Below are 22,990 nucleotides of genomic sequence, written 5' to 3' on the forward strand. Positions count from 1 at the left end.
TTTCTACATGATGTCTGTTTTAAGTTTGGCAACTTTAATGGTAATTTATGTCAACAGTTCTCCAAATCCACACAAGTTGCATTCACATCAACTATAAATAATCCAACTGACCTCAACAATCAAACGTATTCTACTTCCTTCACAAGCAGGTATGATACTTAGCCACATACTGTTTGTGTTATGCATCAGGATAGCAGGGCTCAGTGTGAGGGGTGTATGCGTGTATGTGTGTGTGTTGTGTGATCAGTATATGGCCTGAAGCATGTCCATGACTCTGTCAAGGCGCTGACACCCACCTTGTCTTCCGTCTGTAAAAACACGGGACACCACAGCGTTACACACTCGCCTTTAAACAACTATTGTAAGCCACAGTAGCAACCATAACATGCAAAATACAAATCCCAACACGATATACTAAAGATGTTTTCAGAACCACTGTCAGAGTAGCATGCCCAATACGATGCCAAAGCCCCTGGTACGACGTGTAACCGCACACACTGTGGAGACAAGCAGGACAAAGGACGGGCCGTCGCCATAATAGACACAGACACCTTGAAAAGCACACGGGGCGAGCAACAAAAACAAATTAAAACTCATAGTTCACCTTTGACTAAGTAAATAGCAGCACAATGTGAAGATAAGCTACTTTGTAAAACTTAGCTGTAGACTAAGTTGCTAATCTTCACATTTTTTTAAAGCTTTGCCAAATTTCAGATGAAATATTAACATTTTTTAGTAAGCTAAAATTGCTGACTTAAATGCCAAACCTGTTTACTGGGTAGAAAGTTGCAGCATAGAAAGGCTCATCTGTACTCAGTGCCATATAACCGTTAACAATTACAAATGTCTCAGTGTAGGAGAAATCGCCAGTGTACTGAGCTACATGTACCTGAATCCAATACAAAAACAAGATAGTCAGAACTGCACAAACAATGCCTATATGCAACAAAAACTGCAATGAAGCTCTGTTGTAAACATTACGAGATGCACAACAGGACACACACAAAAGAACACGAACGGGACAGAATGATATAGGAATATATTAGGAAGAGAGCACACATGCCGTTGTGAGAAGAAAAAGGAGAGGGGGCATGAGGGAGAGGGAAGGCAGAGGGCTGGACGGGAAGACTAGGTCGGAGTTCACCTGGTGAGGGTCCTTCTCAAAACTGCAGGCTCTGTTAGCTAGCGAGCAACGGGCAGCATGACAAAAGCTTGCACACAGCAGGGACAGACTGCTGGGGGAGTTTTACCACGCTCCCTCAGCCTGAGCACTACAGACACGTTTCACTTCCCCCTTTCCCCTGGCTGTTTGGTCTACACAGTCTTTACACTGAACACCTCCCATCCAGTCTAATTATAATCCCATTACAATCTCTAATCCTGTCATTTCTTACTCTCTCTTACTGTGTCACCTCCTGGATGCAGTCGTATTTATTACCACCTCACCTCTCTTTCTCTAGATTTTCCTCTGTGGTAGTGTCGCTGGGTGAGAGGGGCTCCCCGACGGTCACTCCTCCTCCCAGCCCGACAGGGGACACATCACCCCCGTCTGACAGGGTTGGAGGCTCTAAACGATTGCTTGAGAGGTCTGGAAAATTAGGAAAGGGGGCGAGAGATGAAATGTATTGTAATTTTTCAGCTGAAACATCATTAGTTGGTGCTTTTATGCAGTAAATTAACAAATGTAATAAAGGTAATAAACTAACACATTTAAAAGAGCAATTATTAATTGCTTATTCAATATTACATTAAATTATGCATTTGAAAAAAATCAAGAAGATCATTCTATTTCTATTTTCCTAATCTGTGTTTAAATGATAAATTAAAGATGAAATTTTTGAAATGGAAATGCACCATTACTTTTGAGGAGACGTTGAAAATGTTACTTTATTTAAGTACCAGTACATAAGTAAAGAGAGTGATGGGGAACGACATGCAAAAAGGTCTACAGCCTCATGTGAACCGATAAGCCTTTAATTATACTCCTTAACCAATCAGAGTTCCTAATGCCTCTGTCTAAAATTCTGAATGTATAACCTCAATAGAGGCAAGGCTCTACTGATGACAAAACCGGTTAATCCACCACTTTGGTCCAGACTGAAATATCTTAATAACTCTTAGATGGACTGTCATGAACTTCTGTCCAAACAATCATGTCTCCAGATGAAGAATTCTACTCTACTCTTTGGAGACAGTGAACATGGTAGACATTATAACTGCTACACATCAAAGTGTTAGCATTGTCATTGTGAGAAAGTTAGCACGCTGACCCCAGTACAGCCTCACAGAACCTTTAGCATGGCTACACTCTTGTTTGATTCATCAATTTATCAACTGATTATAATTAACACACACACACACACACACACACACACACACACACACACGTAGCACAGTCTAGTCAATAAACAGGCTTACTATCAGTGTGTGAAGTCTCTGGGATGTTGGGGATGCTGATGTTGTTGCCTGAGCCGTCACAGATCTCTAACCCAGGTACGGAGGCAGGGGCTCCACTGGGACCAGACTTCTTGCTGGGGAGGGAAGGGGCCGCAGGCTCAGTCAAGGAGCCTCTTCCGGAAGCTAGACCCTTACGCTCAGGATTTACTTTCTCCTTTTCCACTGAAGAGGGTTGGGGGAGAGTGTGACAAGTTTACCCAAGCTGAACTATAGGCAAAACAGGTGCAGAAAAAAATGACCCAAAAGCACTTTAGACAGTGAAAAAGGTGCAGAGACTTTGTGAGATAGACGAAGAGACAGGATGATTATGGTGCAATCAGGGCATCTGTAGTAAATGAGAGGGTTAGTTTGGTACAAGAGGACACCACAACCCTGCAGATGAGATGAGTGCGCAATGTGTGAGGTTTTGTGGTGATTATAAAATATACAGTACCACTAGATCTAACCACCCTGGGACATAGAATTGACTAAACAATGCTCCACCCCACATCCCCTCCCAGTTTGATTTTGGACATGCAGACATGCTTATGGGTTGATTAGTAGGGATGGGACCATTCTATAGATAAAAGGGGGGGGTTGGAAACTCTGGATGACTAGTACCTTCAGCCTCCGTTTTAGGTTTGACCTCAGCTGTAACAGGAAAGAAGGGCAGGACATGTTCTCATATGCAGACCATTCATGGGCATCAATATCTAAAGATACTACATATAGTTTTTTAAATATCACTATAATACATAATTAATATGATCTAAAGTAAAATTAGAGATTATAAATGCTTTCTAAGATATTATAATATGTGTTCATGTGTGATGTTTGCTAAGACACAAAAGTAGATACATACTGTTGCCTGCAATCCAGCTGTGGATCCCCGGAAATCCTCTGGGTTTGGCCTTTGTGGGTTCATCCTTCTTACTCTGGAAAGATAACACGTAGGGAGTAAGAGAGAAGGACAAATGAAAAAGAAGTCAACTAGTCAACAACTGCAAAAAGTACAAATGCTTCCCCACAAAGGTTTGGCTACAGTGCCCTACCACTAACTCATTTGTTGACTTGTCTTGATTACGGATATATTTGTTTGTTTGGTTTCCCTAACAGGAAGGGGTGTCTTCCCTCTATATAGGCGAGGGTAGCTTACCTTTACTAGTTGTCTCCTGAAGAAGCCTCCTCTGGACTTCTTACTGTCAACTGCCCTGGTTTTAACACCAAGGTGCTTCATGTAGAAGGCCACTGCTGAAAAGATGGATTGGCTATGGGAGAAGTTCAAGAAAGGTATGAATTAATAATATCAAAAATCGTTTTTGTTAATTCTTTTTTTTTTTTCATGATTTTTTTATTCAACTTAAATTTGTGGTAATGGTTGAGCCAAATGAATCTTTTCTTTTTTATAGATGCATCTGTCCTTAGCATATTTCACATTAAAGGCTGCAATAATGTATAAAAATTGGTTAGACTTGTTTACAGAGTCTCTGGTGTCGCTGATGATAATGCTGAGAGACTGAGAGACAAAATGGACGGTGCAAATGAGGGAATGACAATAAGGATGGGCAGGCGCAGGGAAGTGGTAAGAGGAGGTGGAGAGTTGAAGATGTCCAGAAAGAGAAGGGGAGGGAGCAGAGAAAAATAGGACACAAAAAGAAAAGGAGGAGTTGAAAATAAGAGTTGGAAAAAAGACTAAAGGGAGGAGCATCTGGGGATGTGCACACAACAAAAGCTTAAGTGTCTTGCATCTCCAGTCACAGTTTTACAGATCATGCAGTCTGAATACATTGAATGCAACATAAAGAACTTTAATCAGACCAAGGACCAGAACAGAAAAGTATAAAAACCCATGTTGTGAATGACAGAGTTTAATAACTAACTGTATGTGCAACAAATTAATCAAGAAATACAAATTTAAGAATGCATTTCAGTCACATTACAAGATAATGTTATAGAGGAAAGTGACACTTGAAATAAAGTACAAAAATATACTTGTACACAAAGTATGCAAAAATCTTGGGGTTTGACCACACCCAGGCTTGAAGAAGACATGCAGAGATCAAATCAGCTCCATGTTCACAAATAACCACTCAAACATAACACGCATGCAAATAATTAAACTTCATTTAAAAAAAAAACTCTAAAACTCACCATTTGTCCTCGTCAGAAACAATTGAAAGTCTGGTGAAAAAAAAGAGACAGGTGTCAGTGATGTAACTGTTGGAAAGAGACAAAAGCATAAACAGACTTGCTCATCTTGCAGCATCAGGCTCACCTCTTCTTTTTAAGTAGCATTTTTCCTTTCTCTTGTTCGACTGATTATTAAGTGTGTTTTGGGCCGGTGGAATCTGAAGCGACTAAGCTTTTCCTGATCCAACTCAAAGCTGACTGACTGTGTGTTGTTGTGTTCAGAGCAGAAGCTATTGAACATATTCTAAAATTTCCACAAAAAAGAAAGTAAAAAACAAAACAAAACAAAAAAATCAACAAAGTAAAAGATGCATCAAAAGATGCACCTCTGCCCAATTTAACAACAATTTTAAAATCAACTTGCACTGTGAGTCAAAGTATTGTCTCCAGACTGTCTAAAACTCTTTCTGCTCTGGTTTGTCTCTCCAGTAAGCTGCCTGTAAAGGGAAATGGTCCAGCACAGCGGAAATGTCTATTTAACCCTGTTTTTGTCTGATGCAACATGCAGGCAAGATCGTGGAAATTGGATACTCATGTTTTGCTATGAACATAAAGAGTGGGAGGGTTTCCCCGGGATTTCCCTGCATAATCCAATCAAATGGTCCCATTGCCTCATTCTCATCACCGGGGAGGCCAATAAGAAATAGCTGGGGCGAGGTCACTGTGTTGTGGTCGTGTGTGTGTGTGTGTGTGGGGGGGGGCACTGGATGGGGGTGACTGGGTGCAAGAGTGTGGGAGAGAGCAAGAGTGAAGGGAATAGAGAGATGATTGTCAGGGGGAACGAATAGAGTGAAACTGAATGTATCCTTTGTGCATTGGAGATAGAGATCCAACTGTGTGATAGAAACTGAGTGAGTCAAAAGCTGGATCATGTCTTTGATACAGACTGCTTTGCAGGCTGTGTGCGTCTCCACTGACAGCGTAGTTATATCCACAGGACGAGTGCATCTCCCTTCATTTCTGTTGTTCATTTTTTCCTTCTGACAAGATGAAGTTAGACAGTCTTCTGCCCTCTCCCTGGCCTCCTCTCCCTCTCTGTCTGACTCGCTTCTTGTAGAGGATAACACAGTGTAGTTTGCCATGGGGTCAAGGATAGATTAACTTTACCCAGATCTCTTGCTTTCTTTGTTTAACCGTGTCCAGGGCAGGAGCTATCCAGCATCGATAACCCTCTGGCCCTCTCTCTCCCCTTTACTCTTCCACGGTGTAACACCCCTCCCCTCCCTTCGGTTGGCAAAATGCCAGGGGAGAGCCTTCCTGCCAGCGTGGCACTGCTGACTCCATCTTTTCCTCTCTGCCTCTTCATTTCCTTGTTGCTCTATTGTACTCTCTTCCAATCACTGTTCCCTCTCCGGCTTTCTAGTCCAGTGAGCTTGTATTTCATCTCCTGCTGTATTTGTCTCTGTGTGCTTTGCACTAGATTGGTTATGTGCACACAGCGTATGTTGAATATACCCACTATGGAGCTTTGTAAAAAAGTGTAGTGCCAACTTTAGAGGGAACAGATCCAAAAAAGAACGCTTTTCCAACTTATCTGACCGACCAATCATCTTCTCAGGTTAAAGAGTAGTGTGTGATAGAGAGACTGTATTTTCCCTACTGTGCAATTAATATTTCAAAAAGTCTTCTTTTAATAATATCCTCACTCATAAAATCCCTGTTTTTTCTTGTGTGTGAAAATTGCATTTAATTTTTTAATCAGTCATCTGTCTTTGCGCCTAATATCAACAGTTGCTCTGATGCAGTGGAAATTAAAACAGGAATACGCAAAATAGGGGTGGGGGCAAAACTGATACTTAGATGCATCATGATTCTATCTGGAAAGATTATGTCTCGATGCAGAAAAGTCAGTAATCAGAACTGAATCTCCCACCCCCCTTTAACCTGCTGCTTTAATAAACTTTAGATTGTAGATCACAAGAAAACCACTGCACATATGCACCGTACCACAGCAATATGCAATAGAGTGTTAACAAATTAAAGCATATGGTCAAAAGTTGTCTGTGAAGATTCTCAGTCATCCCGGTGATGGTAATCCAATGTGGGTTAAAATCAAGGGCAACTGGACTCGGCTGAAGATACATGAAGACGTTTCGTCTCTCATACAAGAGGATTCTTCAATTTTGACTGACTACTAGGGAATCCCAGCTATTTAACCTCTGTGGGTCATTATCAAGCTGATGGATACCCCGTGGTTCATTAGTGCTCCTGGCTGTTGTAATGGCAGTCATTATGGTCACTGGAGTCACCTGAGGTCAAGTCTGAACGACCGTCATTGGCATTGTCACATGTGGCCAAATGTGAGCATTTACTCAATCTCCTGTGTCCTCTTTATGCTCCCCAGGGAGGACAAATGGTTTGAAAGGAGTGAAAGAGGCCATTTACACCAAAGTAGAGAAACCACCTCTCAACATGGGGAGGAGGTCTGCGACTACTTAAAATGCTGTCCTTTCATCCCTTCCCAGGAGATTGAACAAACGCTCACATTTGGCCTCATAAAACTGTCTTAAAACACATCTGTTAATTTTATTTATGCATCTCTACAAATACGCTGTTTTAATAGCAGCAAGAAGTCACTCAGTGAGAAAAAATAAATAATGCATATAAATCAGATATTCTGATGCATCAAAATGCATCGATAATTGTTATACAATCGCATCTTAGCCCTCTGAATAAGAATCAGATTGCGACGTGAGAGATTCACATCCCTAATGCAAAAGGGACCAAAGTCAACCTTGATGGAGTGTCCTGGATAATTTGATAATACAATAGGTTTATGTAATGCTAAACAGTTTTAATTATTTCAGCTTCATTTCAGAGAAATCATCTTTGTTTTTTGTCAGTTAGGTATGGCAAATTGCAGTAAATGGCACCTTATTTACTACAGTCATCCAAACACTGACCCACATTCCAAACCCATTTATACTGCTGAATGTATCAGGTTTCTACAAAGTGTAATCTTCTGCTTTAAATAAGCGTTGTCAGTACATACACAAAAAATGCTCCTTGGGAGTCGCAGCTGACCTCTCTCTTTGTGTCTTTATGTACACAGGCTAGCACATTAATGCCTTTTTTCAAATAACCACATATTTTCTAAAACAGTTACTGTACTGAGGATTCAACTGGGTGAGTTTCATGTCCATTCAAGGTTTTGAAGTTCTCCAACTGCCAGTCACCTAACAATGTCTATGACGAAAATGAATGTGACTCATACTTCAGGAACCCTGGTCACCCAAAATAACTCCTTCCTTGTTGCTATTCTGTGGAAGGTACACAATAATAGTACTCATGTCTACAACAGCTCCTAACAGCTCCATTTTAATGCATATTTTTAGTGCTGTAAGAAGCAGTAGAAGAGAGAAATTCTCACTGTGTCTCAGACATCTTGTCCAGCAGGTTCTCAGCTACAGACTTCTCCTTCATCTCCATCGGGATGCGGTCGGTGGGATAGTGGCTCTCCACGTCAATAAGCTCAGCCTCGTTGGGTGTCATACCCATCATCCTCTTCTGCCTGTGCAAGAGAAAGCACAAGGAGGCAGGAGTTTAGCAAGATTAATACTGAAAACAAAGGACTGATACGGTATGCTGATGAATGTTTTCAGTGAGCAGACCCATAATGTAGATTAAGAGGGCTGCTCAGTGCAGTACCGTGCCTAAAATATGGCCATTCATAACAGTTCCAAGTGGCTGCTGAAAAGAAACTTTTTAAATTCATGAAACAAATTTTTATTATCCTCTCCGTGATGTCCATATTTGCTCATTTTGTGTCTTTTTAGGTTTGATTTACTAAAAACATTGCTCCTGAAAAATCAGCTCACTCTGAAATCTCAGATAAGGTCATTTTCCTGTGCGTCTAAATCCAAGGCAGCCCATCTAAGTTATTTTGTTCAGGTTAAAAAACAAACCTAAGCCAAAGCCTAAGCACCATGGAGAATGCTATTATACAGAAAGTGAGAAAGAGATAGAGCGGAACTCACTGCGTTTTCACCAAAGGGACCAGGGTCTAAATTTAGTACTAGGGTCTTTATTTTATGCCCCAAAAAGTCCCTGCTCGGGGGGTAGTAGTTTCCGAAAGTACCGGTACTTTGGGATGGTGGGGCTTGCCTTGGAGTGACATTCTGAATGAATGAGTAGAGGCTACTGGCTTTAACTGGAGAATGTTGGGTGTTCTTCTATGACTGCTCCTCTCTTTCCCACCTTGTTTGCAAACCAATAAATCACAATCAATAGTCAGATTGCACACAAGTCTCGCCGATGTCCGTCTGAGATTGTACGTCAGCTTTAAATGTATTGCTCGGAAATAGCAGCCAGCGTGCAGTGGTGGGTTTACAGCAAACAGCTGATAGAGGTAGCCTATGCTAAATACTGGGTCCAAAGTTGTTGTTTTAAGTTTTCATCAACCAGGAAGGTTTTATACAGAGCCAAAGTCGGTTTCCTCTTCTCCAAAACAAATGGAACAGCTGATTACAGCAGGTAATAAGCATGTTAAAAATCCTGTTCCTCCGACACTCAGGCGGACACAGATGTGAGTCTGGCCAGTTAATCTGCAGCTCTTGTCGGCTGGAAATGTTTTAATAACCTTCCAAACTGTCATGATTTTATTTTTGGGTTGCATTCTCTGTGCTGTAGTTATTTTAAGAACTTTATGGCTTCATCCAGTTTGGTTAAACGTGTAACAAACTTTATCGTGTGTCTCTCCATTATACTCCCACACAAAAAATCAGTTTTTAATGGTCAAGCACTGCCTGTAGTTTTTCATTATATTCCAACCAAATCTGATGTTTCATTTATGAATTTTGCTCATGGATAGTGGTTACTAAATAATGAAGCCTCTGCATTACTTTGTACGGCGTACAGGCCTATGTCACCTGGTTAATTTGCCAAATCTTTGCAGGTCTTAAGACCACAGTGGAAACACACACAACAGTGGGCTGAAGGAACCTTTTAGTTCCTTGAAAAGAGATCCAGGGACTTAAAAGTCCCAGGTAGTTGTGGTCGAAACGCGGCTCTAGTCTCGAGTCATCAGTCACTGGCATCAGCTTAAGGCTCATGCAGACTACATGACTTTCAATGTCGGCAGATCGGCATGCTGTTCAGACTACACAACTTGCTGTCTTGTGACGGGAGTCTTGAAGTCACTGTGGTGTTCACATTACGTGACTGATTGGTGAGAGGGGGTCACACACAATGTGAGCTGAAAACGTCTGTGTCACCTGATGGCTGTTATCCAAACCACGTTTTGTCAAGAAAACATGTGAAATGTGAAACGGGAAATGACACGAACCTACACACAAAACAGCTGTTGTTTGTTATTATAAAGATAGCAGTTATAAAGACAAAGCACAAGCGGGCTGCAGGGATTGCTACAAAGATCACAGCCTGATGGTTGCCGAGCTTACAGGCTGGCAAATCAGGCTTAAAATCGTGTAAGGTGAACTGGGCTTTAGTGTAGTAAACAGGTTAGGTGAGAAGCTGGATGGTCTTAGTGCAATTTGGATGTAATTTTAATTGGTAATATATCATAACATGAATGTAATCAAAGCATGCAATGCTTTTTAATTAAGCTTAAAGATTAAATTATATGATCAAAAAACTGCTTCCTCCGGGATAAATTACTCATTAAGTTTATTTTGACATTAACAAGCATAAGGTGGAGCCAAAATTGCAAAATGGTGCGTTGTATTGTTGAATGGTTAAAAACTTGTAGTTAGCGGGTTACTGCATGCAAAAAAAAAAAAAACTAAAACAAACAACTGACATAGGTCATTTAAATTAGCTGTAAGTCATGAAACCTTACATCATTACTCCCTCATTGGGTTTTCTGACTTTCCTCCAACCATAATTCAAAACAAAGTGACCTTGCTGGTTAACTGACCATCTTTTTAAATCTCAGAAGAGCATTAATTTCAGTAGTTCTGAGGAGCACGAAAAATAACGATACACACCTATTCTCTTTAGGTCTGAGCACAGTTTATACAGCAGAGACATTCCTAAGTGACATTACAGCGTACTCACTTCATGATTAAACCTTACATCATAAGGTCCATCAAAACATGTCAATCATTAGTCCTAAAGCAGAGTGCTGTGGTCAAGACCAGAGGCAAATATTGTGGATCTACAAGTATTTGGAATTAAGACTTTGCTAGAGTTCAGAATGTGGATTCTCACTTAAAATCTTCGAGCTGTTTCGCCACTTCAGCGGCCTGCAGGACCTGAATCTCGTGAGCATAACGCCTTTGGGTGTCATCAGAGAGCAGATCTGGACGGGTTCGGTCTATGGGAAGTGGGGACAGGAGAAGTGAGTGAATGAGAAGTTGTGATACAGGGAAGAAGACTCAGATATGTGTATATGGCAAAGAATATAAAATTACTTTTGATGAATGCAATACAGGAAAATAACTTACCCAATTCATAGGATATAAGCTGTGGTGTTGCCACTCTGAGAATCTAGTTTGGGGAGCAAAAGAGAATTTATTAAGATTTATCAGTCTGGCTCTAATGTTAAGTATTTTTAACTGAGGAACGAATATTTTTTACTTAGTTGCCAGTTTATTAGGTACACCTAGCTAAAACTAATGCAGTCTAATACAATAGTCCTGTAGTAAACCTTAATGATAGATATAATGTGCAGTTTTTGTTGAAGTTGATACAACTTCCAAATTTAATTAAAGTCCCCCTCTCTAAAACATTTGTTTCATTGGTTTTAGCTAGGTGTACCTAATAAACTGGCATATGATATGGATAATTGTTTCTTTGTTATGTGTTAACCCAAGGAAAGATCTGTGTGCTATCAACTGACTAGAATCCAAATAAAGGCTGCAGTACCTACATATCCCCACAAGGGGTCATTTAAACATTAGAAATAAAAATAAAAAACAACTGAGACACATATTCCAAATGGGAGATACATAAGGTCAGTGACATTAAAATAACCACATGGGTCGACTTTAAGTCAATGGGCTTATAAAAGAAATGGGGTTTAAAAAAAAAAGGGCTTTCCCACGATCCTGACAGGAAGCTGTGGGCTCGGACAGACGGAGAGACAAACAGGGAGCCAGTAACAGACATGCACGTTGCATGAACTTTGAGGAGGAAATAAAACAGAGAAGTGACAGAGGCCAGGTGTGCAGGGAGGAGTGATGAAAAAAGACTGAAACTGAAGGATGCTACACAGACACAGAGTATAGACAGAGCAAACAGAGCCAGCACACATCCGCGAACAGACTCCAGCTGCACAGTATATCAAATTCCTATTGATACAACACAATATGAAAAGCTATAATGTCTCTACTGCAATAGGTGCTATTTTTCTAAATTGATTTTATATAATACACACCACCAAAGAACAAGAATTTGTGACTAACCGACATCCAGGGAGGATTAATTCAAGGTGAACTGGACTTGATTGATTGAAAGTACTTACTATCGAATATCTTCAATCAACTCCAGTTGCCCTTGATTTATCACTTCCTCAGATAACCATGACCAGGATGACAGAGAATCTTCATACCCTAACTATCTGACTAACTAACACAACTCCCCAAAGCTAAAAATCACAGACATAGAAAAAAAACAACCAGCAGCCATAAAAGTCTAAAGGGAGATTTAATCCTAAAGTCCATAATTATAGAACTACAGTCATATAGCATCTGCAACATCTGCTAAGGTAATCACAATAAGGTACTGGATCCAAAGAAGAGTGACACATAAATTACTGCTTATTGCTTGCTCTGTCACAGTGTGTGTATAAAGCAAAATACAGTAATAACATCCATAAACTTAGGCTAGATAGGTTGCACGACAAATATTTCATGTTATCAGTGAGAAGTCCTCCTCTCTGTCTGCCATAGACAAGGCTTTGTGTTTTTGTTTGCACACATCACACACTACATTCATTACTGTCTTTCTTGACTATCATAATTATCCTTATTTAACCTAAAGTTTACAGTAAATTGAATTTGTTTCAACTGCAGTCATGTGGGTGTAACAATCAGACAATATCTTACGCAGTGTGCTACTTACTGCACCCTTGTCCAAGAAAGTGTTGTAGAACTCCACAAATTGCTTCTTGGTCTCTTTGGCACTGAGGTTTTTGAAGAGGTCAGCGTGGAGGTAACAAAGCTGAGAGAGGGGAAACAGACAGAAGATCAGTGAGTGCTGAGGATTTTCAATAGCCTTTAATCTCCTCTATGCTGTGTTAATGTATCCCTAAATTTCTGTGCCATTTAGGTCACACACTCATATGATATACTGGCATATCATAATGTATAAAAACTCACTTAGTTTCACCTGATGTAGTACAAAGATGCTGCCATAAAATGAATAAACGTTGCATCAAATCACTGTGACTAATTTGGTAGTTTAATCATAATGACATTATCTAATAAAATAATAGTCAGTGTAATTTCAGCCATAATCATGCACATACCTCAATCTCAATAATTAATTAAAGGTGATATTTTTCAACCTGGCCCCTATTTTCCCATGTTTTTGTGTCTTTGTGACAAATGGGGACAACTTTTTTTAGAAATTGGTCCAGTATTGAGCAAGCACACTGCAGTCGGCAGCAGCGAAACAGGCCTGCAATGTAATCCTCTTCAACGATCAACATTTTTTGAAGAGTAATTTTTGTTTAAAAAAAAGAAAGCTGCTATAGGGTTCTATTTAAAGCCACTAGACTCCCTTGACAAAAACAGTCATTTTACCTCACAGAACATGGGAGTTACTGCCTCAAAAGGTTAGTTAGTGAATTTGTGAATTTGTGTGATTTTGGTGTTTTAAAGGGTTAAAAAAAAAAAAAGTCACACAATAACACAGATAAACAAACCTATTGAGGCCAGTGGTAGACCAGAAAGGTTAAATGACTGTTTTTGTCAATGGAATGCTTTGAACGGAGCAATGTAGCAACTGTTCAAGGTTAAACAAAAAAGGGATCCTTTCAATAATGGTGTCAGACACTTTATAATAAACAATCTGAGCTTTTCAGTGGCAAAAACAAGCACTTTAGTGGTCGTACTTTGACAGTGCACAATTGCCTGCATGGATTACATTGCAGCTCTGTTTTGCTGCTGCCGACTGCTTGCCCAATGCTGTACCAATTTCAAATAATGTTGTCCCCATTAGTCACTTAGATACATAAGCATGGGGTCCAGTTTGAAAAATACCTAAGTTACCATTAAACACCATAATAACTGTCTTCTATGTGGGGTAGTGCGCTCACACCACTATCCCACAGATTCAACAACAACGATTCTAGTTTTTTAAAACTATGATGAATTAACATGCTTGTCTATAGACACACTACACTTCTGATTGACCTTTATTCTCTACATGGACCTCCATGAGTTAAAGGGGTAATAACGGACAGTGTGAGGGAAAGAGGGTGTCATTGACTGTGGGAGGCAACAGTACCTGAGTGGGTCACGGTGTCTGCATGCAGAACAAAGTGGAAAGGACAGGCATGCTTTATATTAGCACCGACACACATGTAGTCAGACACACACACACAAGGGGGAAAGTCTTTTAATCCACACTTCAGTAAAAACTCATAGGGAATATGTGCTGTTTCATACAAGCTATGGCTGCAAAATAAATCATTTAATTAATCCTTAATCATGTTTGCATGACTTTTAAATCAAGCACTCTTTATTTACATGTAAACTGTCTGATCTTTTGTTTTGAGGACGCTGTGATTTTCTGTGTCCCAAACTTAGCTGGCTGCAGACCAAGTTTTGTCACCACACAGAAAATCTGCAGTGCTCGTTCTGCTTCCCTTAATGTGGAGATGCCACACAACTCAGTTTGTGAACAAAATGTTGTCATAGCCAATGAAGATTACAGCCAAACCAACAAAAAATAAGACCCAGTTTGTAATAACAAAAGGAATGTTTAAGTGCAATAACATTATATTCTATTGTTAATTGAGTAATCATCACCAACTGAATCATTAAGATTCAGCAGATTCATTTTAATGATTATTTTAGCCACAATCGTGCAGTTCTATCAAGTTCCAGCTGGAGGAGACATCTGGGTGGCCTAGGGGTAAAGACTCTGTATCTCTCTGTCCTCATTTCCTGTCTGTATTTGTACCGACACTATCCAAAAAAAACCCCAAACACTATATTTTATATATATATATATAGTGTAAGCTAATGTAATGAATATTTTCAATGATTTTAATGTCCATCAAAACCCGGCTGAAACGCACTCTGTGTAGACAGTTTGTTGCATTATAGGACTTGTAGTTCTCACCAGGGGTGCAGGGTCAAACTGTAGAATGACATGTTGTATGAAGACCAGCAGGTGGGTAGGATGCTCCCTCAGCTGGTCTATATTGTTGAAATGCGCGCACTGGTCATCCACCACCTTAGAGGGGGAGAACACACATATAGAGAGCATAGACACAAGAGGAAATAGAAATAAGGACAACAAAAAAAATGAAGCTGAGAGGTGGTAATAACACGACGTTTAGCTGTCACATGCCACTATTTTATTCACTCACGTCAGTCAGATCATTCTCGAAATCCTCATCCTCAGCCCCAATGATGCTCATGGCTGGGATAGAGCACTGAGCCCCAAACACACCCTGCTATGGAGAGAGAGGGAGGGAGGGAGGGAGGAAGAAAACAAGACAATTAACAAGCATTATGTGCTATACTTTGAACTGGTAGGCTACCTCTTTGACATCCTGAGCTCCCGCTGAGCAGAGCCAGACATAAAACCAGATCAGGGTTTGGACACAGTGAACTCTCCCAGAGAAAAATAAGTGGAAAGAGAGAAAACGCCTCAGCATCCAATCCCACCTCTGAGAGAGTGAGACACGACACGTCAGACTGAGTATGGTCCTTGAAGAAAGTAGGATCCCATTTATAACCCAAGCAATGCAAAGAAATATAAAGCACTTGCCACAGGTAAAGCTCATAGATCATATATTACAATGGGCTTTTAATGACAACTAACCATATAATAATAACCATATGGGAAACCAGTGCCAAAACATGAAATATTTACAGTATTTACTTGTGTTCAGTAAAGCCTCTTCTCTCTTGAATCCTAAGTCTACTGGGAATGGGACATTGATGATAATGAACTTATAATGAAGCAATTAAAAAGGTTTTAACTTAATAATTTTGAGTATTATATTAAGATGGGGGGAGTTCTATGACATCCCTCTTCCCCCCAGGCCACACTAAAACATTCAGTGTTTAACATGCATTGCAAAACAGCACTTTTAATTTGAGCTTTAGCTGAAGTTTGTCCAAATCTTGCCACTGGAAATAGTTTTTCAGACCAATACACTCGTTCCCCTAGTTGCCATGATGTAAACCTAAGTCTAAAGTCTAAAAATGTTACTAAACTAATCTGATATTAAAGGTTTATGTCTTTGAAATCCATGAATGGGAAATAAAATGCATCGGAAGGGGTGACCAATTTACCCCCACCCTTTACACCTCACACCACTTCCCCTGCACGCATACACACCCAAATAACACATAGCTCATGTATTCAGTCTTCTGAAGCCCACAGACCTAGAGCCGCTACAAGGGAACACCCTAACACACAGACATACACAGACACACACAAAACCAACAGCTACAATGAACAACATTCACCATTGTCCACTGCTACGTGTGTACAGAGTCAAAGGGGTGTAAGAATGAGTCAAAAGAAAAATCGTGTCCAACAGTCCCTGTAGGGAAAAAAACCTTGAGAATCTGTGTAAGTAGCATTTTTCATCACAAGTTATTTTATGGAGTTCATAACTTGACATATCATAACTTCATATCTGCTTTGTATGGTGGTATTGAATGACAGTACCTAAAGGTTATCATTCAGTACAGGGTTGGGCAATATGATGATACAAACCTTCATGTAACCTGAGATCCTTGAGCAGAGGCGAAGCTAAAGACTAGGGGTGATCGAACCGTTTCTGTAAAGGCTTCAAATATCTGGAATGCCTGAGAAGATGCACCGAGTCTGTGTCCATTTTTACATGACTTATAAGGCTCACCCTGTTTTCACTTTTATCCTGTAATTTTTAACTTGTCTTGTTTTATTCTTATTTTATTGCACTATTGTGAGACTACTACTGTCTGACGAACTAACTAACTACTGTCTTTCTTGTAACTTTTGTTTGGAAAAGTGCTGTATAAGTAAAGTTTTTTTTTTAAATCACTGAAACAAAAAACATTTGTCAGCTGTCAGAGATGTGGTGAAGTCTCAGAGCAGAACAGCTTTATGGCAATTATAGATTCACATTGTTGCATCAAAGTGATAAAATAACTTCATTTGTCAGATATTTGATTAATTTTATTAAGCAAAAGCTAGAAAAGCATTGCCAGATCTAAGTACACACTGTTTTAGCACTGTGGCAGCGCTGGAGAAAGGTCTGGCTGAACCCATCATCACTCTGGTATAGGGGGAAAAACTCTGGTTTGTTTGCATTTCTTTAAGCCAATCACAATCGTCTTGGCGGCACTAAGCCCAGGATGAAGCAACCCTTGCAAAAAAGTGTCAAAAGATTGTGGAAGTGGAGGAGAATTAGAATTAGAAATAGTAGAATTAAAAAATTTGTCTTTGTTAAAAAATATAATACAAACCATAGCCATAAGTCACTTAAAGCATGTCTGGTACATGTTCACAGAACATTACTAATTATACAACTGAATGTGCGATTATTCACACTGTCTAAGTGTTATTAAATAGGAACTGAAAAACCACTTAGTGGTTAGAGTTTATAAGGAAATGTAACTGTGTACACGACCAGCATGCGATTCAAGGCCTGAATCCAGTTCAGTGTGTGCAGTTGTACAGTGGCTGGCAGGAGAGCCAACAAATCCTTTGGGGTCAAGGTGAGTTCTTGTAAAGAGACAGAGAGAGAAGCAGAGCTGTTGGTCAGGGAGACAGAGAGAGAGAAACTGAGAGACAGACGGGGAGAGAGAGACAAAATGTGTTCATTCATGGCCATATCGAGTGGGCTGCGGGTTGAGAAAGGCCAGCATTGGAGCAACATGCGTAGGAGGGGTTAGCCAAACAGAGAGACACAGGCCTGTCAGAGCCATGCATGCACATCTGCATTGACGTAAACACACACAGACATAACCACACACACACCTCCTCTTTTTCACACACACAGCACCTTACCAAAACGAAACCGCCAACGCCACCTCACCCAGACAAAGACAAAGTTATGTCACCATGACAACAGCAGCTGTAACTGACTAATGCTGCTAAAGCACATCAAGCCATTTCCTGGTGGAGAGATAAAATGTTTTCACCGTTACAGCTCAACTGTTTTCTTGCACAACTTGCAGTCTTAATGACAGGTGCATAGGACCAATAACTCTGTTAGGAGGAACTTGTCACTTATATTCACATAATTTACATACCACATTTTGGTTGGTATATATTACATTAATTTGTCAGTTGGCACACCTACTTGGTTTATCCTACGTTATCTGTAAACATATGTAATGAAGGCCTTTAAACAACAACCCCCAACCCAACAATGAAAAAACAAAACCAAAAAAAAAACAACTTTAACAAGTCATGTACTGTGCTTGTTTAAACACAAGACAAGTGACATATTGGGCCACATTTTATGTGCTGATGGTGGTGAAGAGCGCTGTGTAAACAGTTGCTCCAGTATCTCCCATGGGTGTTCTGGTGTGGTGACTGCAAAAGCCATAGCATATTAATCACATCAGGGCTACGGCTAAAAAATATATTTTCATTACCAATTAATCTGCTGATTATTTTCTTGATTAATTGATATTAATTTAGTTGAGAAGCTGAAACTACTCCTAGAGGGTGGCATTTTTGCCTGAATGAATTAAGCCACCATCAAAATAGTTGGACCAACTAACCATCTTTGTGCCCTGTATGGAAGAATGTGCATTTGTTCTTTTCTCCAATTAATTTATTCCGGCTTATCCTTTTGTCACATTGTATACGGTCCAACGTGAGGGTCAACTGAAGTGTCAGTACTAAATAAAAGTGAGTAGGGCAGCAACTAATGATAATGTTCATTATTGATTAATCTGCTGATCATTTTCTCAGTTAATCACTGTTTTTTGTTGTTTCACAATATCCTAAAGCTCAAACTGACCCATTAATTGTCTTGTTTTGTCTGACCAACAGACAAAATATTAGATTTACAATAACGTAAGACCAGAAAGAGCAATTACAATTTACTCTTAGCTGATGCTTTTTTTATCCAAAGCAACTTATTGCTATATATCTATCTATCTATCTATATATATATACACACACACACACGTCAGAGGTCAGAGAAGTGTCTTGTTCCGGGACACATTGGTGGATGTGTCGCAGTGGGAATCGAACCCGGATCTCTCACGCCACAGGCATGTGTCTTATCCACTGCTCCATCACCACCACAGAGCAGGAAATTCTTTCATTTTAAAACTTGGAACCATCAAATGTTTGGCACTGAAAAATTACTTTAATGATTAATCAATCATCAAAATAGCTGTGGATGATTTTTTCCCCTCAATCGACTAATTGTTGCAGCTCTAAAAGTGAGCACACATAAATGATTTCTGTTTGCATCTCATCTGACAGTTAAACTTGATTTAAGATGCAAAGGCAGAGGTTGCTTGTAAAACCTTGGGGAAAGCTGACTCTTATAAAAACATTGCTAGTTTTTAAACAACTAGCGATCAAAGCATTTCAGCCTGATGCTGAAGCCAATCCCTTGTTATTGTTATGTCTTGGTTGATATCAGAGTGACTGTAATACATGTTCATACTCCGAGAGACAAATTAGAGTAGTCAGGGGAAAGCTAATTGCGGTTACTCAGAGGGAGGTAGGGAAGGTCAACTCTGCTCTGCATTTAAAGAGCACAAGATTGTAAAGGGGAAGGAGTGGGAGCCTCCTCTGCCCAAAAGGAGTCAAGTGGTACATTCCAGCATATGGCACAGTTCAGACAACAGATGGAGAAGGCCTGTGAGTTTCAACAGTAACCAGACCCTCTTCCCTTCACCTCCATTAGTACGTGATAGCTGGCATAAGCTCCAAACTACGAGGGTCTTTTACTGGCTGATACAGACGTGGCTGAGGGAGAAAGAAAAGACCACGAGTACGCAGCACTCGAACAAAACGTCCCAGGAGTGCCGAAATCATTTCTGGTGCTCCTGAGAGGCGGCAGCTGCCCCCCCACCCTGCCCTCCCCTCCCTCCCATCACATTCCAGTACTAACTAAGTGTCAGGTGGCATCAATCCAATGATAGCCATCAAGCGTACGTGCCTTTGTGTGTGTGTATGTATGTGTGTGTGGGTTAAGGCTGAGCACGTATGTGGGAGGGGGCCATTCCTATTTGATTGTGGGGAGCTGCGAGTGTATGTGTGTATGTGTATGTTATATGACAACTGGTCTTTACAACAACATTCCTCTTCATCTCTGGGGCGATCAGGCTGAGCTCTAATACTGTACATAAGCAAAAGAAAAAAACAGCACCTGTGTAATGAGGCCTGAAGAATGATGAGATGAAGTAGCAGCATTTCGTATTTCGACTAAGAAGTTACACCACAACCTAATTATAACTGAGCCACTGTTGCGTCAGCTCTTGTGCAAACCCCATGTCCACTGTGTAACCGCTAGCAGTTACCTAAAAATTAGCTGTTTTAGTAAAACCCCACAGACCAAGAAGACGGGAGTCAAACAGTCACCTCACGGTGAAATGGGTATCTTCAGAGTCCATATCACAAGCGGCCCACACCTTTCGATCGATGACTGTCATAGGGGTGTGATAAGTGTAGCGGACCAGGACCAGGTCAAATGATACAGTGCTTATCAATGCAGGCATGGCACCACAAAGTGTTATGAGTAGTAGTGTGACGATATCATGGTTTTCAGGACCAACCACAGAACAAAGTTCATCACTAAGTGGATTGGCAAACAGCTTATTGTTGCACTCTGTGTTTTTATCATCTTCATTCAGTACAAAAGAATCTCCACAACACAGATGTTTAACCCCACAGCTGAAATGTTACTTCAAAGCATGTCATTAACAGTGGTCTCTAAAACTGAGAAATCATTAAAGAGAAACACAGACTGGTGCTATAGATAGTATTGGTGCACCTTTAGCAATAAGCTTGCACAAACTTAGATCGAAAGTATAGTACACAGTGACATAACAAACAATGTTAGATTTGATCTAAAAGTTTTTCTCACTATAAGGTTCTTTCCACATGATCACATGGCGTGAGCTGCACTCACCACTGGAGTGAGCAGAGAGTAATACATAAAAATACTCTGCATTGATATGTCTGAAGGTTTTTCACACAAAATTCTTAAAATTACATCTATTCCTTCTTGCTTATGAAAAAATGAACATGAATGAGCAAATACTTTTCACCTCAAAAGTTGTCTCCTGCTTCACTGACATGTCACTTCTTAGTGGTTGACACACTTGTTGCAGTGATGTACAGATTTACACTGTAACATCAAGGGTGGTTGTGGGTACAAGTAGGGCTGTGTAATATGACGATATATATCGTTTAAAATTATGCTCATTCGTGTATTTTGTTGCGTCGCAAATTTTACGGCACAAACTTAACAGTAATATTTTTCGCAATTTGGACGACGCTTTGCATTCTTCCCCATCCCAGATGCGGGAAAGAATTTTGAATCCGGAATAAAACAAAGATGGAGGAGTTTACTCAGAGTATTACTGAACAGAAGGACTTAGACCATGCCAAATATAAATGAGGAGCTCATACCTAAGAGAGGGGCTAAGTCTGTATGGTTTGGGTACCGAAAATGTGACACGGACCAAAAAAAAAAAACGTAGTTTGCAAAATATGCTGCAATCTTGTCCCTACCACAGACTCAAACACTACTAACCTCTTATCACCGGCGTAAAACTCATGTTAAACAGTACGGAGAGAGTTTACAGATGAGAACCATAATAGTACATATGAGTGCTCAAAACAAATCAAATATGATTAAGTAGGATATATATATATATATATATATATATATATATATATATATATATATATATATATATATATATATATATATATATATATATATATATATATATATCTTCATGTGGTCATTTCATATAAACTACTTATTCAGTGGATTGACAGAAAATGTTCCATATCAGGGTATGTGTCTTTATCGGGATGTGAAATGAGCTATATCGGGATATGATATGATGGTCATAACACACAGCCCTAGTTACAGGTGCTAAGCACTAGGGGGAAAAAAATAGTATTGTGATATTTGCCATGGCAATACTGTATCCATACACGGACGCCAAGTATCGATATTTTATTATATAAATTGCAGATGGGACTTTTAACTTTTTGGTACTAGAATAATAAAATCCATTTCTTTTTTAGTCCACTAGAAAACTTACCAGGACCATATAGAGGACTGAAAAAGTGATATGAACAAACAGAAATGTATCTTTTTAGATAAACAGATGTTGACAAAGTTTGACTTTAGGGACCTAATTGGAAGTTGGAAAAAGGTAATAAATTGCAATATATCTCAATATATTTAAATCGCAATAAAATCGAATCGCAACATGAATATCGTGATAATATCGTATCGTGGGGCCTCTGGTGATTCCCACCCCTACAAAACAAACTTCAGATCACACCTGACTACACTAGTAAAAGGTGAACCGGGTTTTCAGCCAGAGAGGGCTATAAAACTCTGCTTTTCACCTTGGTGTTTTAAGTTACTTGACTAGGTTTACAATTTGAAAATCTCTGATTTTGGCATCCCGGACGTCTTGAATCAAAAAACGAGACTGTGATAGGAAGCAAAGCTTAGGCTTCCACTACTGTCACTACTCCCCAGGGAGCCGATCTGGGGACTGAGATGAATCTGCCGAAAACAACAACAAACAACAGATTATCTCAATTTTGGCTAAAACATGTTATGATGACGTAAGGCTAACAATTGTAAACATAGATGCTTTATATTGGACAAATATGTCAACAAACTCATACAAGCTTCTTGGTCAGTGTTAACCCGATTAACCTAGACATGCTTTTCTAAAAAGTCAGCAGCACAGAGTGTAAAAGTTAAAATTATTCGAACTTGGAATACAGTGACGAGGTGTAAAATTCGTTGAATCCCAAGCAAGAAAAAAACAAAAAAAAACAAAAAAAAAACACAGGCCTATATCTTCCTGTACTGAAAACACTAAAATTAGAGCTTCACTCATTTACAATTACTAGATGCACCTGGCCAAAGAATCCATTGTATAAGCATAGGTCACTGTTCTGTTCTTACACTAAGTCACAATAAGCTCTGTCCTGTCCTCCATATGGTATGAGGGCAGTGTCCAAATATAGGCCTGCAGCTAATGGCTATAGCTTGCTG

The 22,990-nt window shown here is 39.8% G+C and overlaps 1 protein-coding gene across 8 annotated transcripts in view; it reads right to left on the reverse strand.

Moving 5' to 3' along the window:
* The window catches only part of arhgef1b (Rho guanine nucleotide exchange factor (GEF) 1b), a 45,764-nt gene that overhangs the window by 12,552 nt on the left and 10,222 nt on the right, over positions 1 to 22,990 (reverse strand). For 3 of the 8 annotated variants that reach the window (XM_038710976.1, XM_038710973.1, XM_038710975.1), the window contains exons 2-14: positions 15,128 to 15,214; positions 14,878 to 14,991; positions 12,649 to 12,747; positions 11,031 to 11,073; positions 10,795 to 10,900; positions 7,997 to 8,137; positions 4,588 to 4,617; positions 3,593 to 3,704; positions 3,299 to 3,371; positions 3,058 to 3,087; positions 2,419 to 2,619; positions 1,447 to 1,588; positions 297 to 308 (exon numbers count right to left, since the gene is read on the reverse strand). In XM_038710976.1, the coding sequence (XP_038566904.1) occupies positions 297 to 308; positions 1,447 to 1,588; positions 2,419 to 2,619; positions 3,058 to 3,087; positions 3,299 to 3,371; positions 3,593 to 3,704; positions 4,588 to 4,617; positions 7,997 to 8,137; positions 10,795 to 10,900; positions 11,031 to 11,073; positions 12,649 to 12,747; positions 14,878 to 14,991; positions 15,128 to 15,178 (1,154 nt within the window). In that variant the 5' untranslated portion in view covers positions 15,179 to 15,214. Of the gene's footprint in view, positions 1 to 296; positions 309 to 1,446; positions 1,589 to 2,418; positions 2,620 to 3,057; positions 3,088 to 3,298; positions 3,372 to 3,592; positions 3,705 to 4,587; positions 4,618 to 4,711; positions 5,079 to 7,996; positions 8,138 to 10,794; positions 10,901 to 11,030; positions 11,074 to 12,648; positions 12,748 to 14,877; positions 14,992 to 15,127; positions 15,215 to 22,990 lie in introns of those variants that run through there. The other 5 variants (XM_038710977.1, XM_038710979.1, XM_038710974.1 and 2 more) reach the window with 4 other exon arrangements.

The sequence above is a fragment of the Micropterus salmoides genome, unplaced genomic scaffold (assembly GCF_014851395.1).
Source record: "Micropterus salmoides isolate LMB-PRFRI ecotype aquatic unplaced genomic scaffold, ASM1485139v1 Ms_hic_scaffold_11, whole genome shotgun sequence".
NCBI lineage: Eukaryota > Metazoa > Chordata > Actinopteri > Centrarchiformes > Centrarchidae > Micropterus > Micropterus salmoides.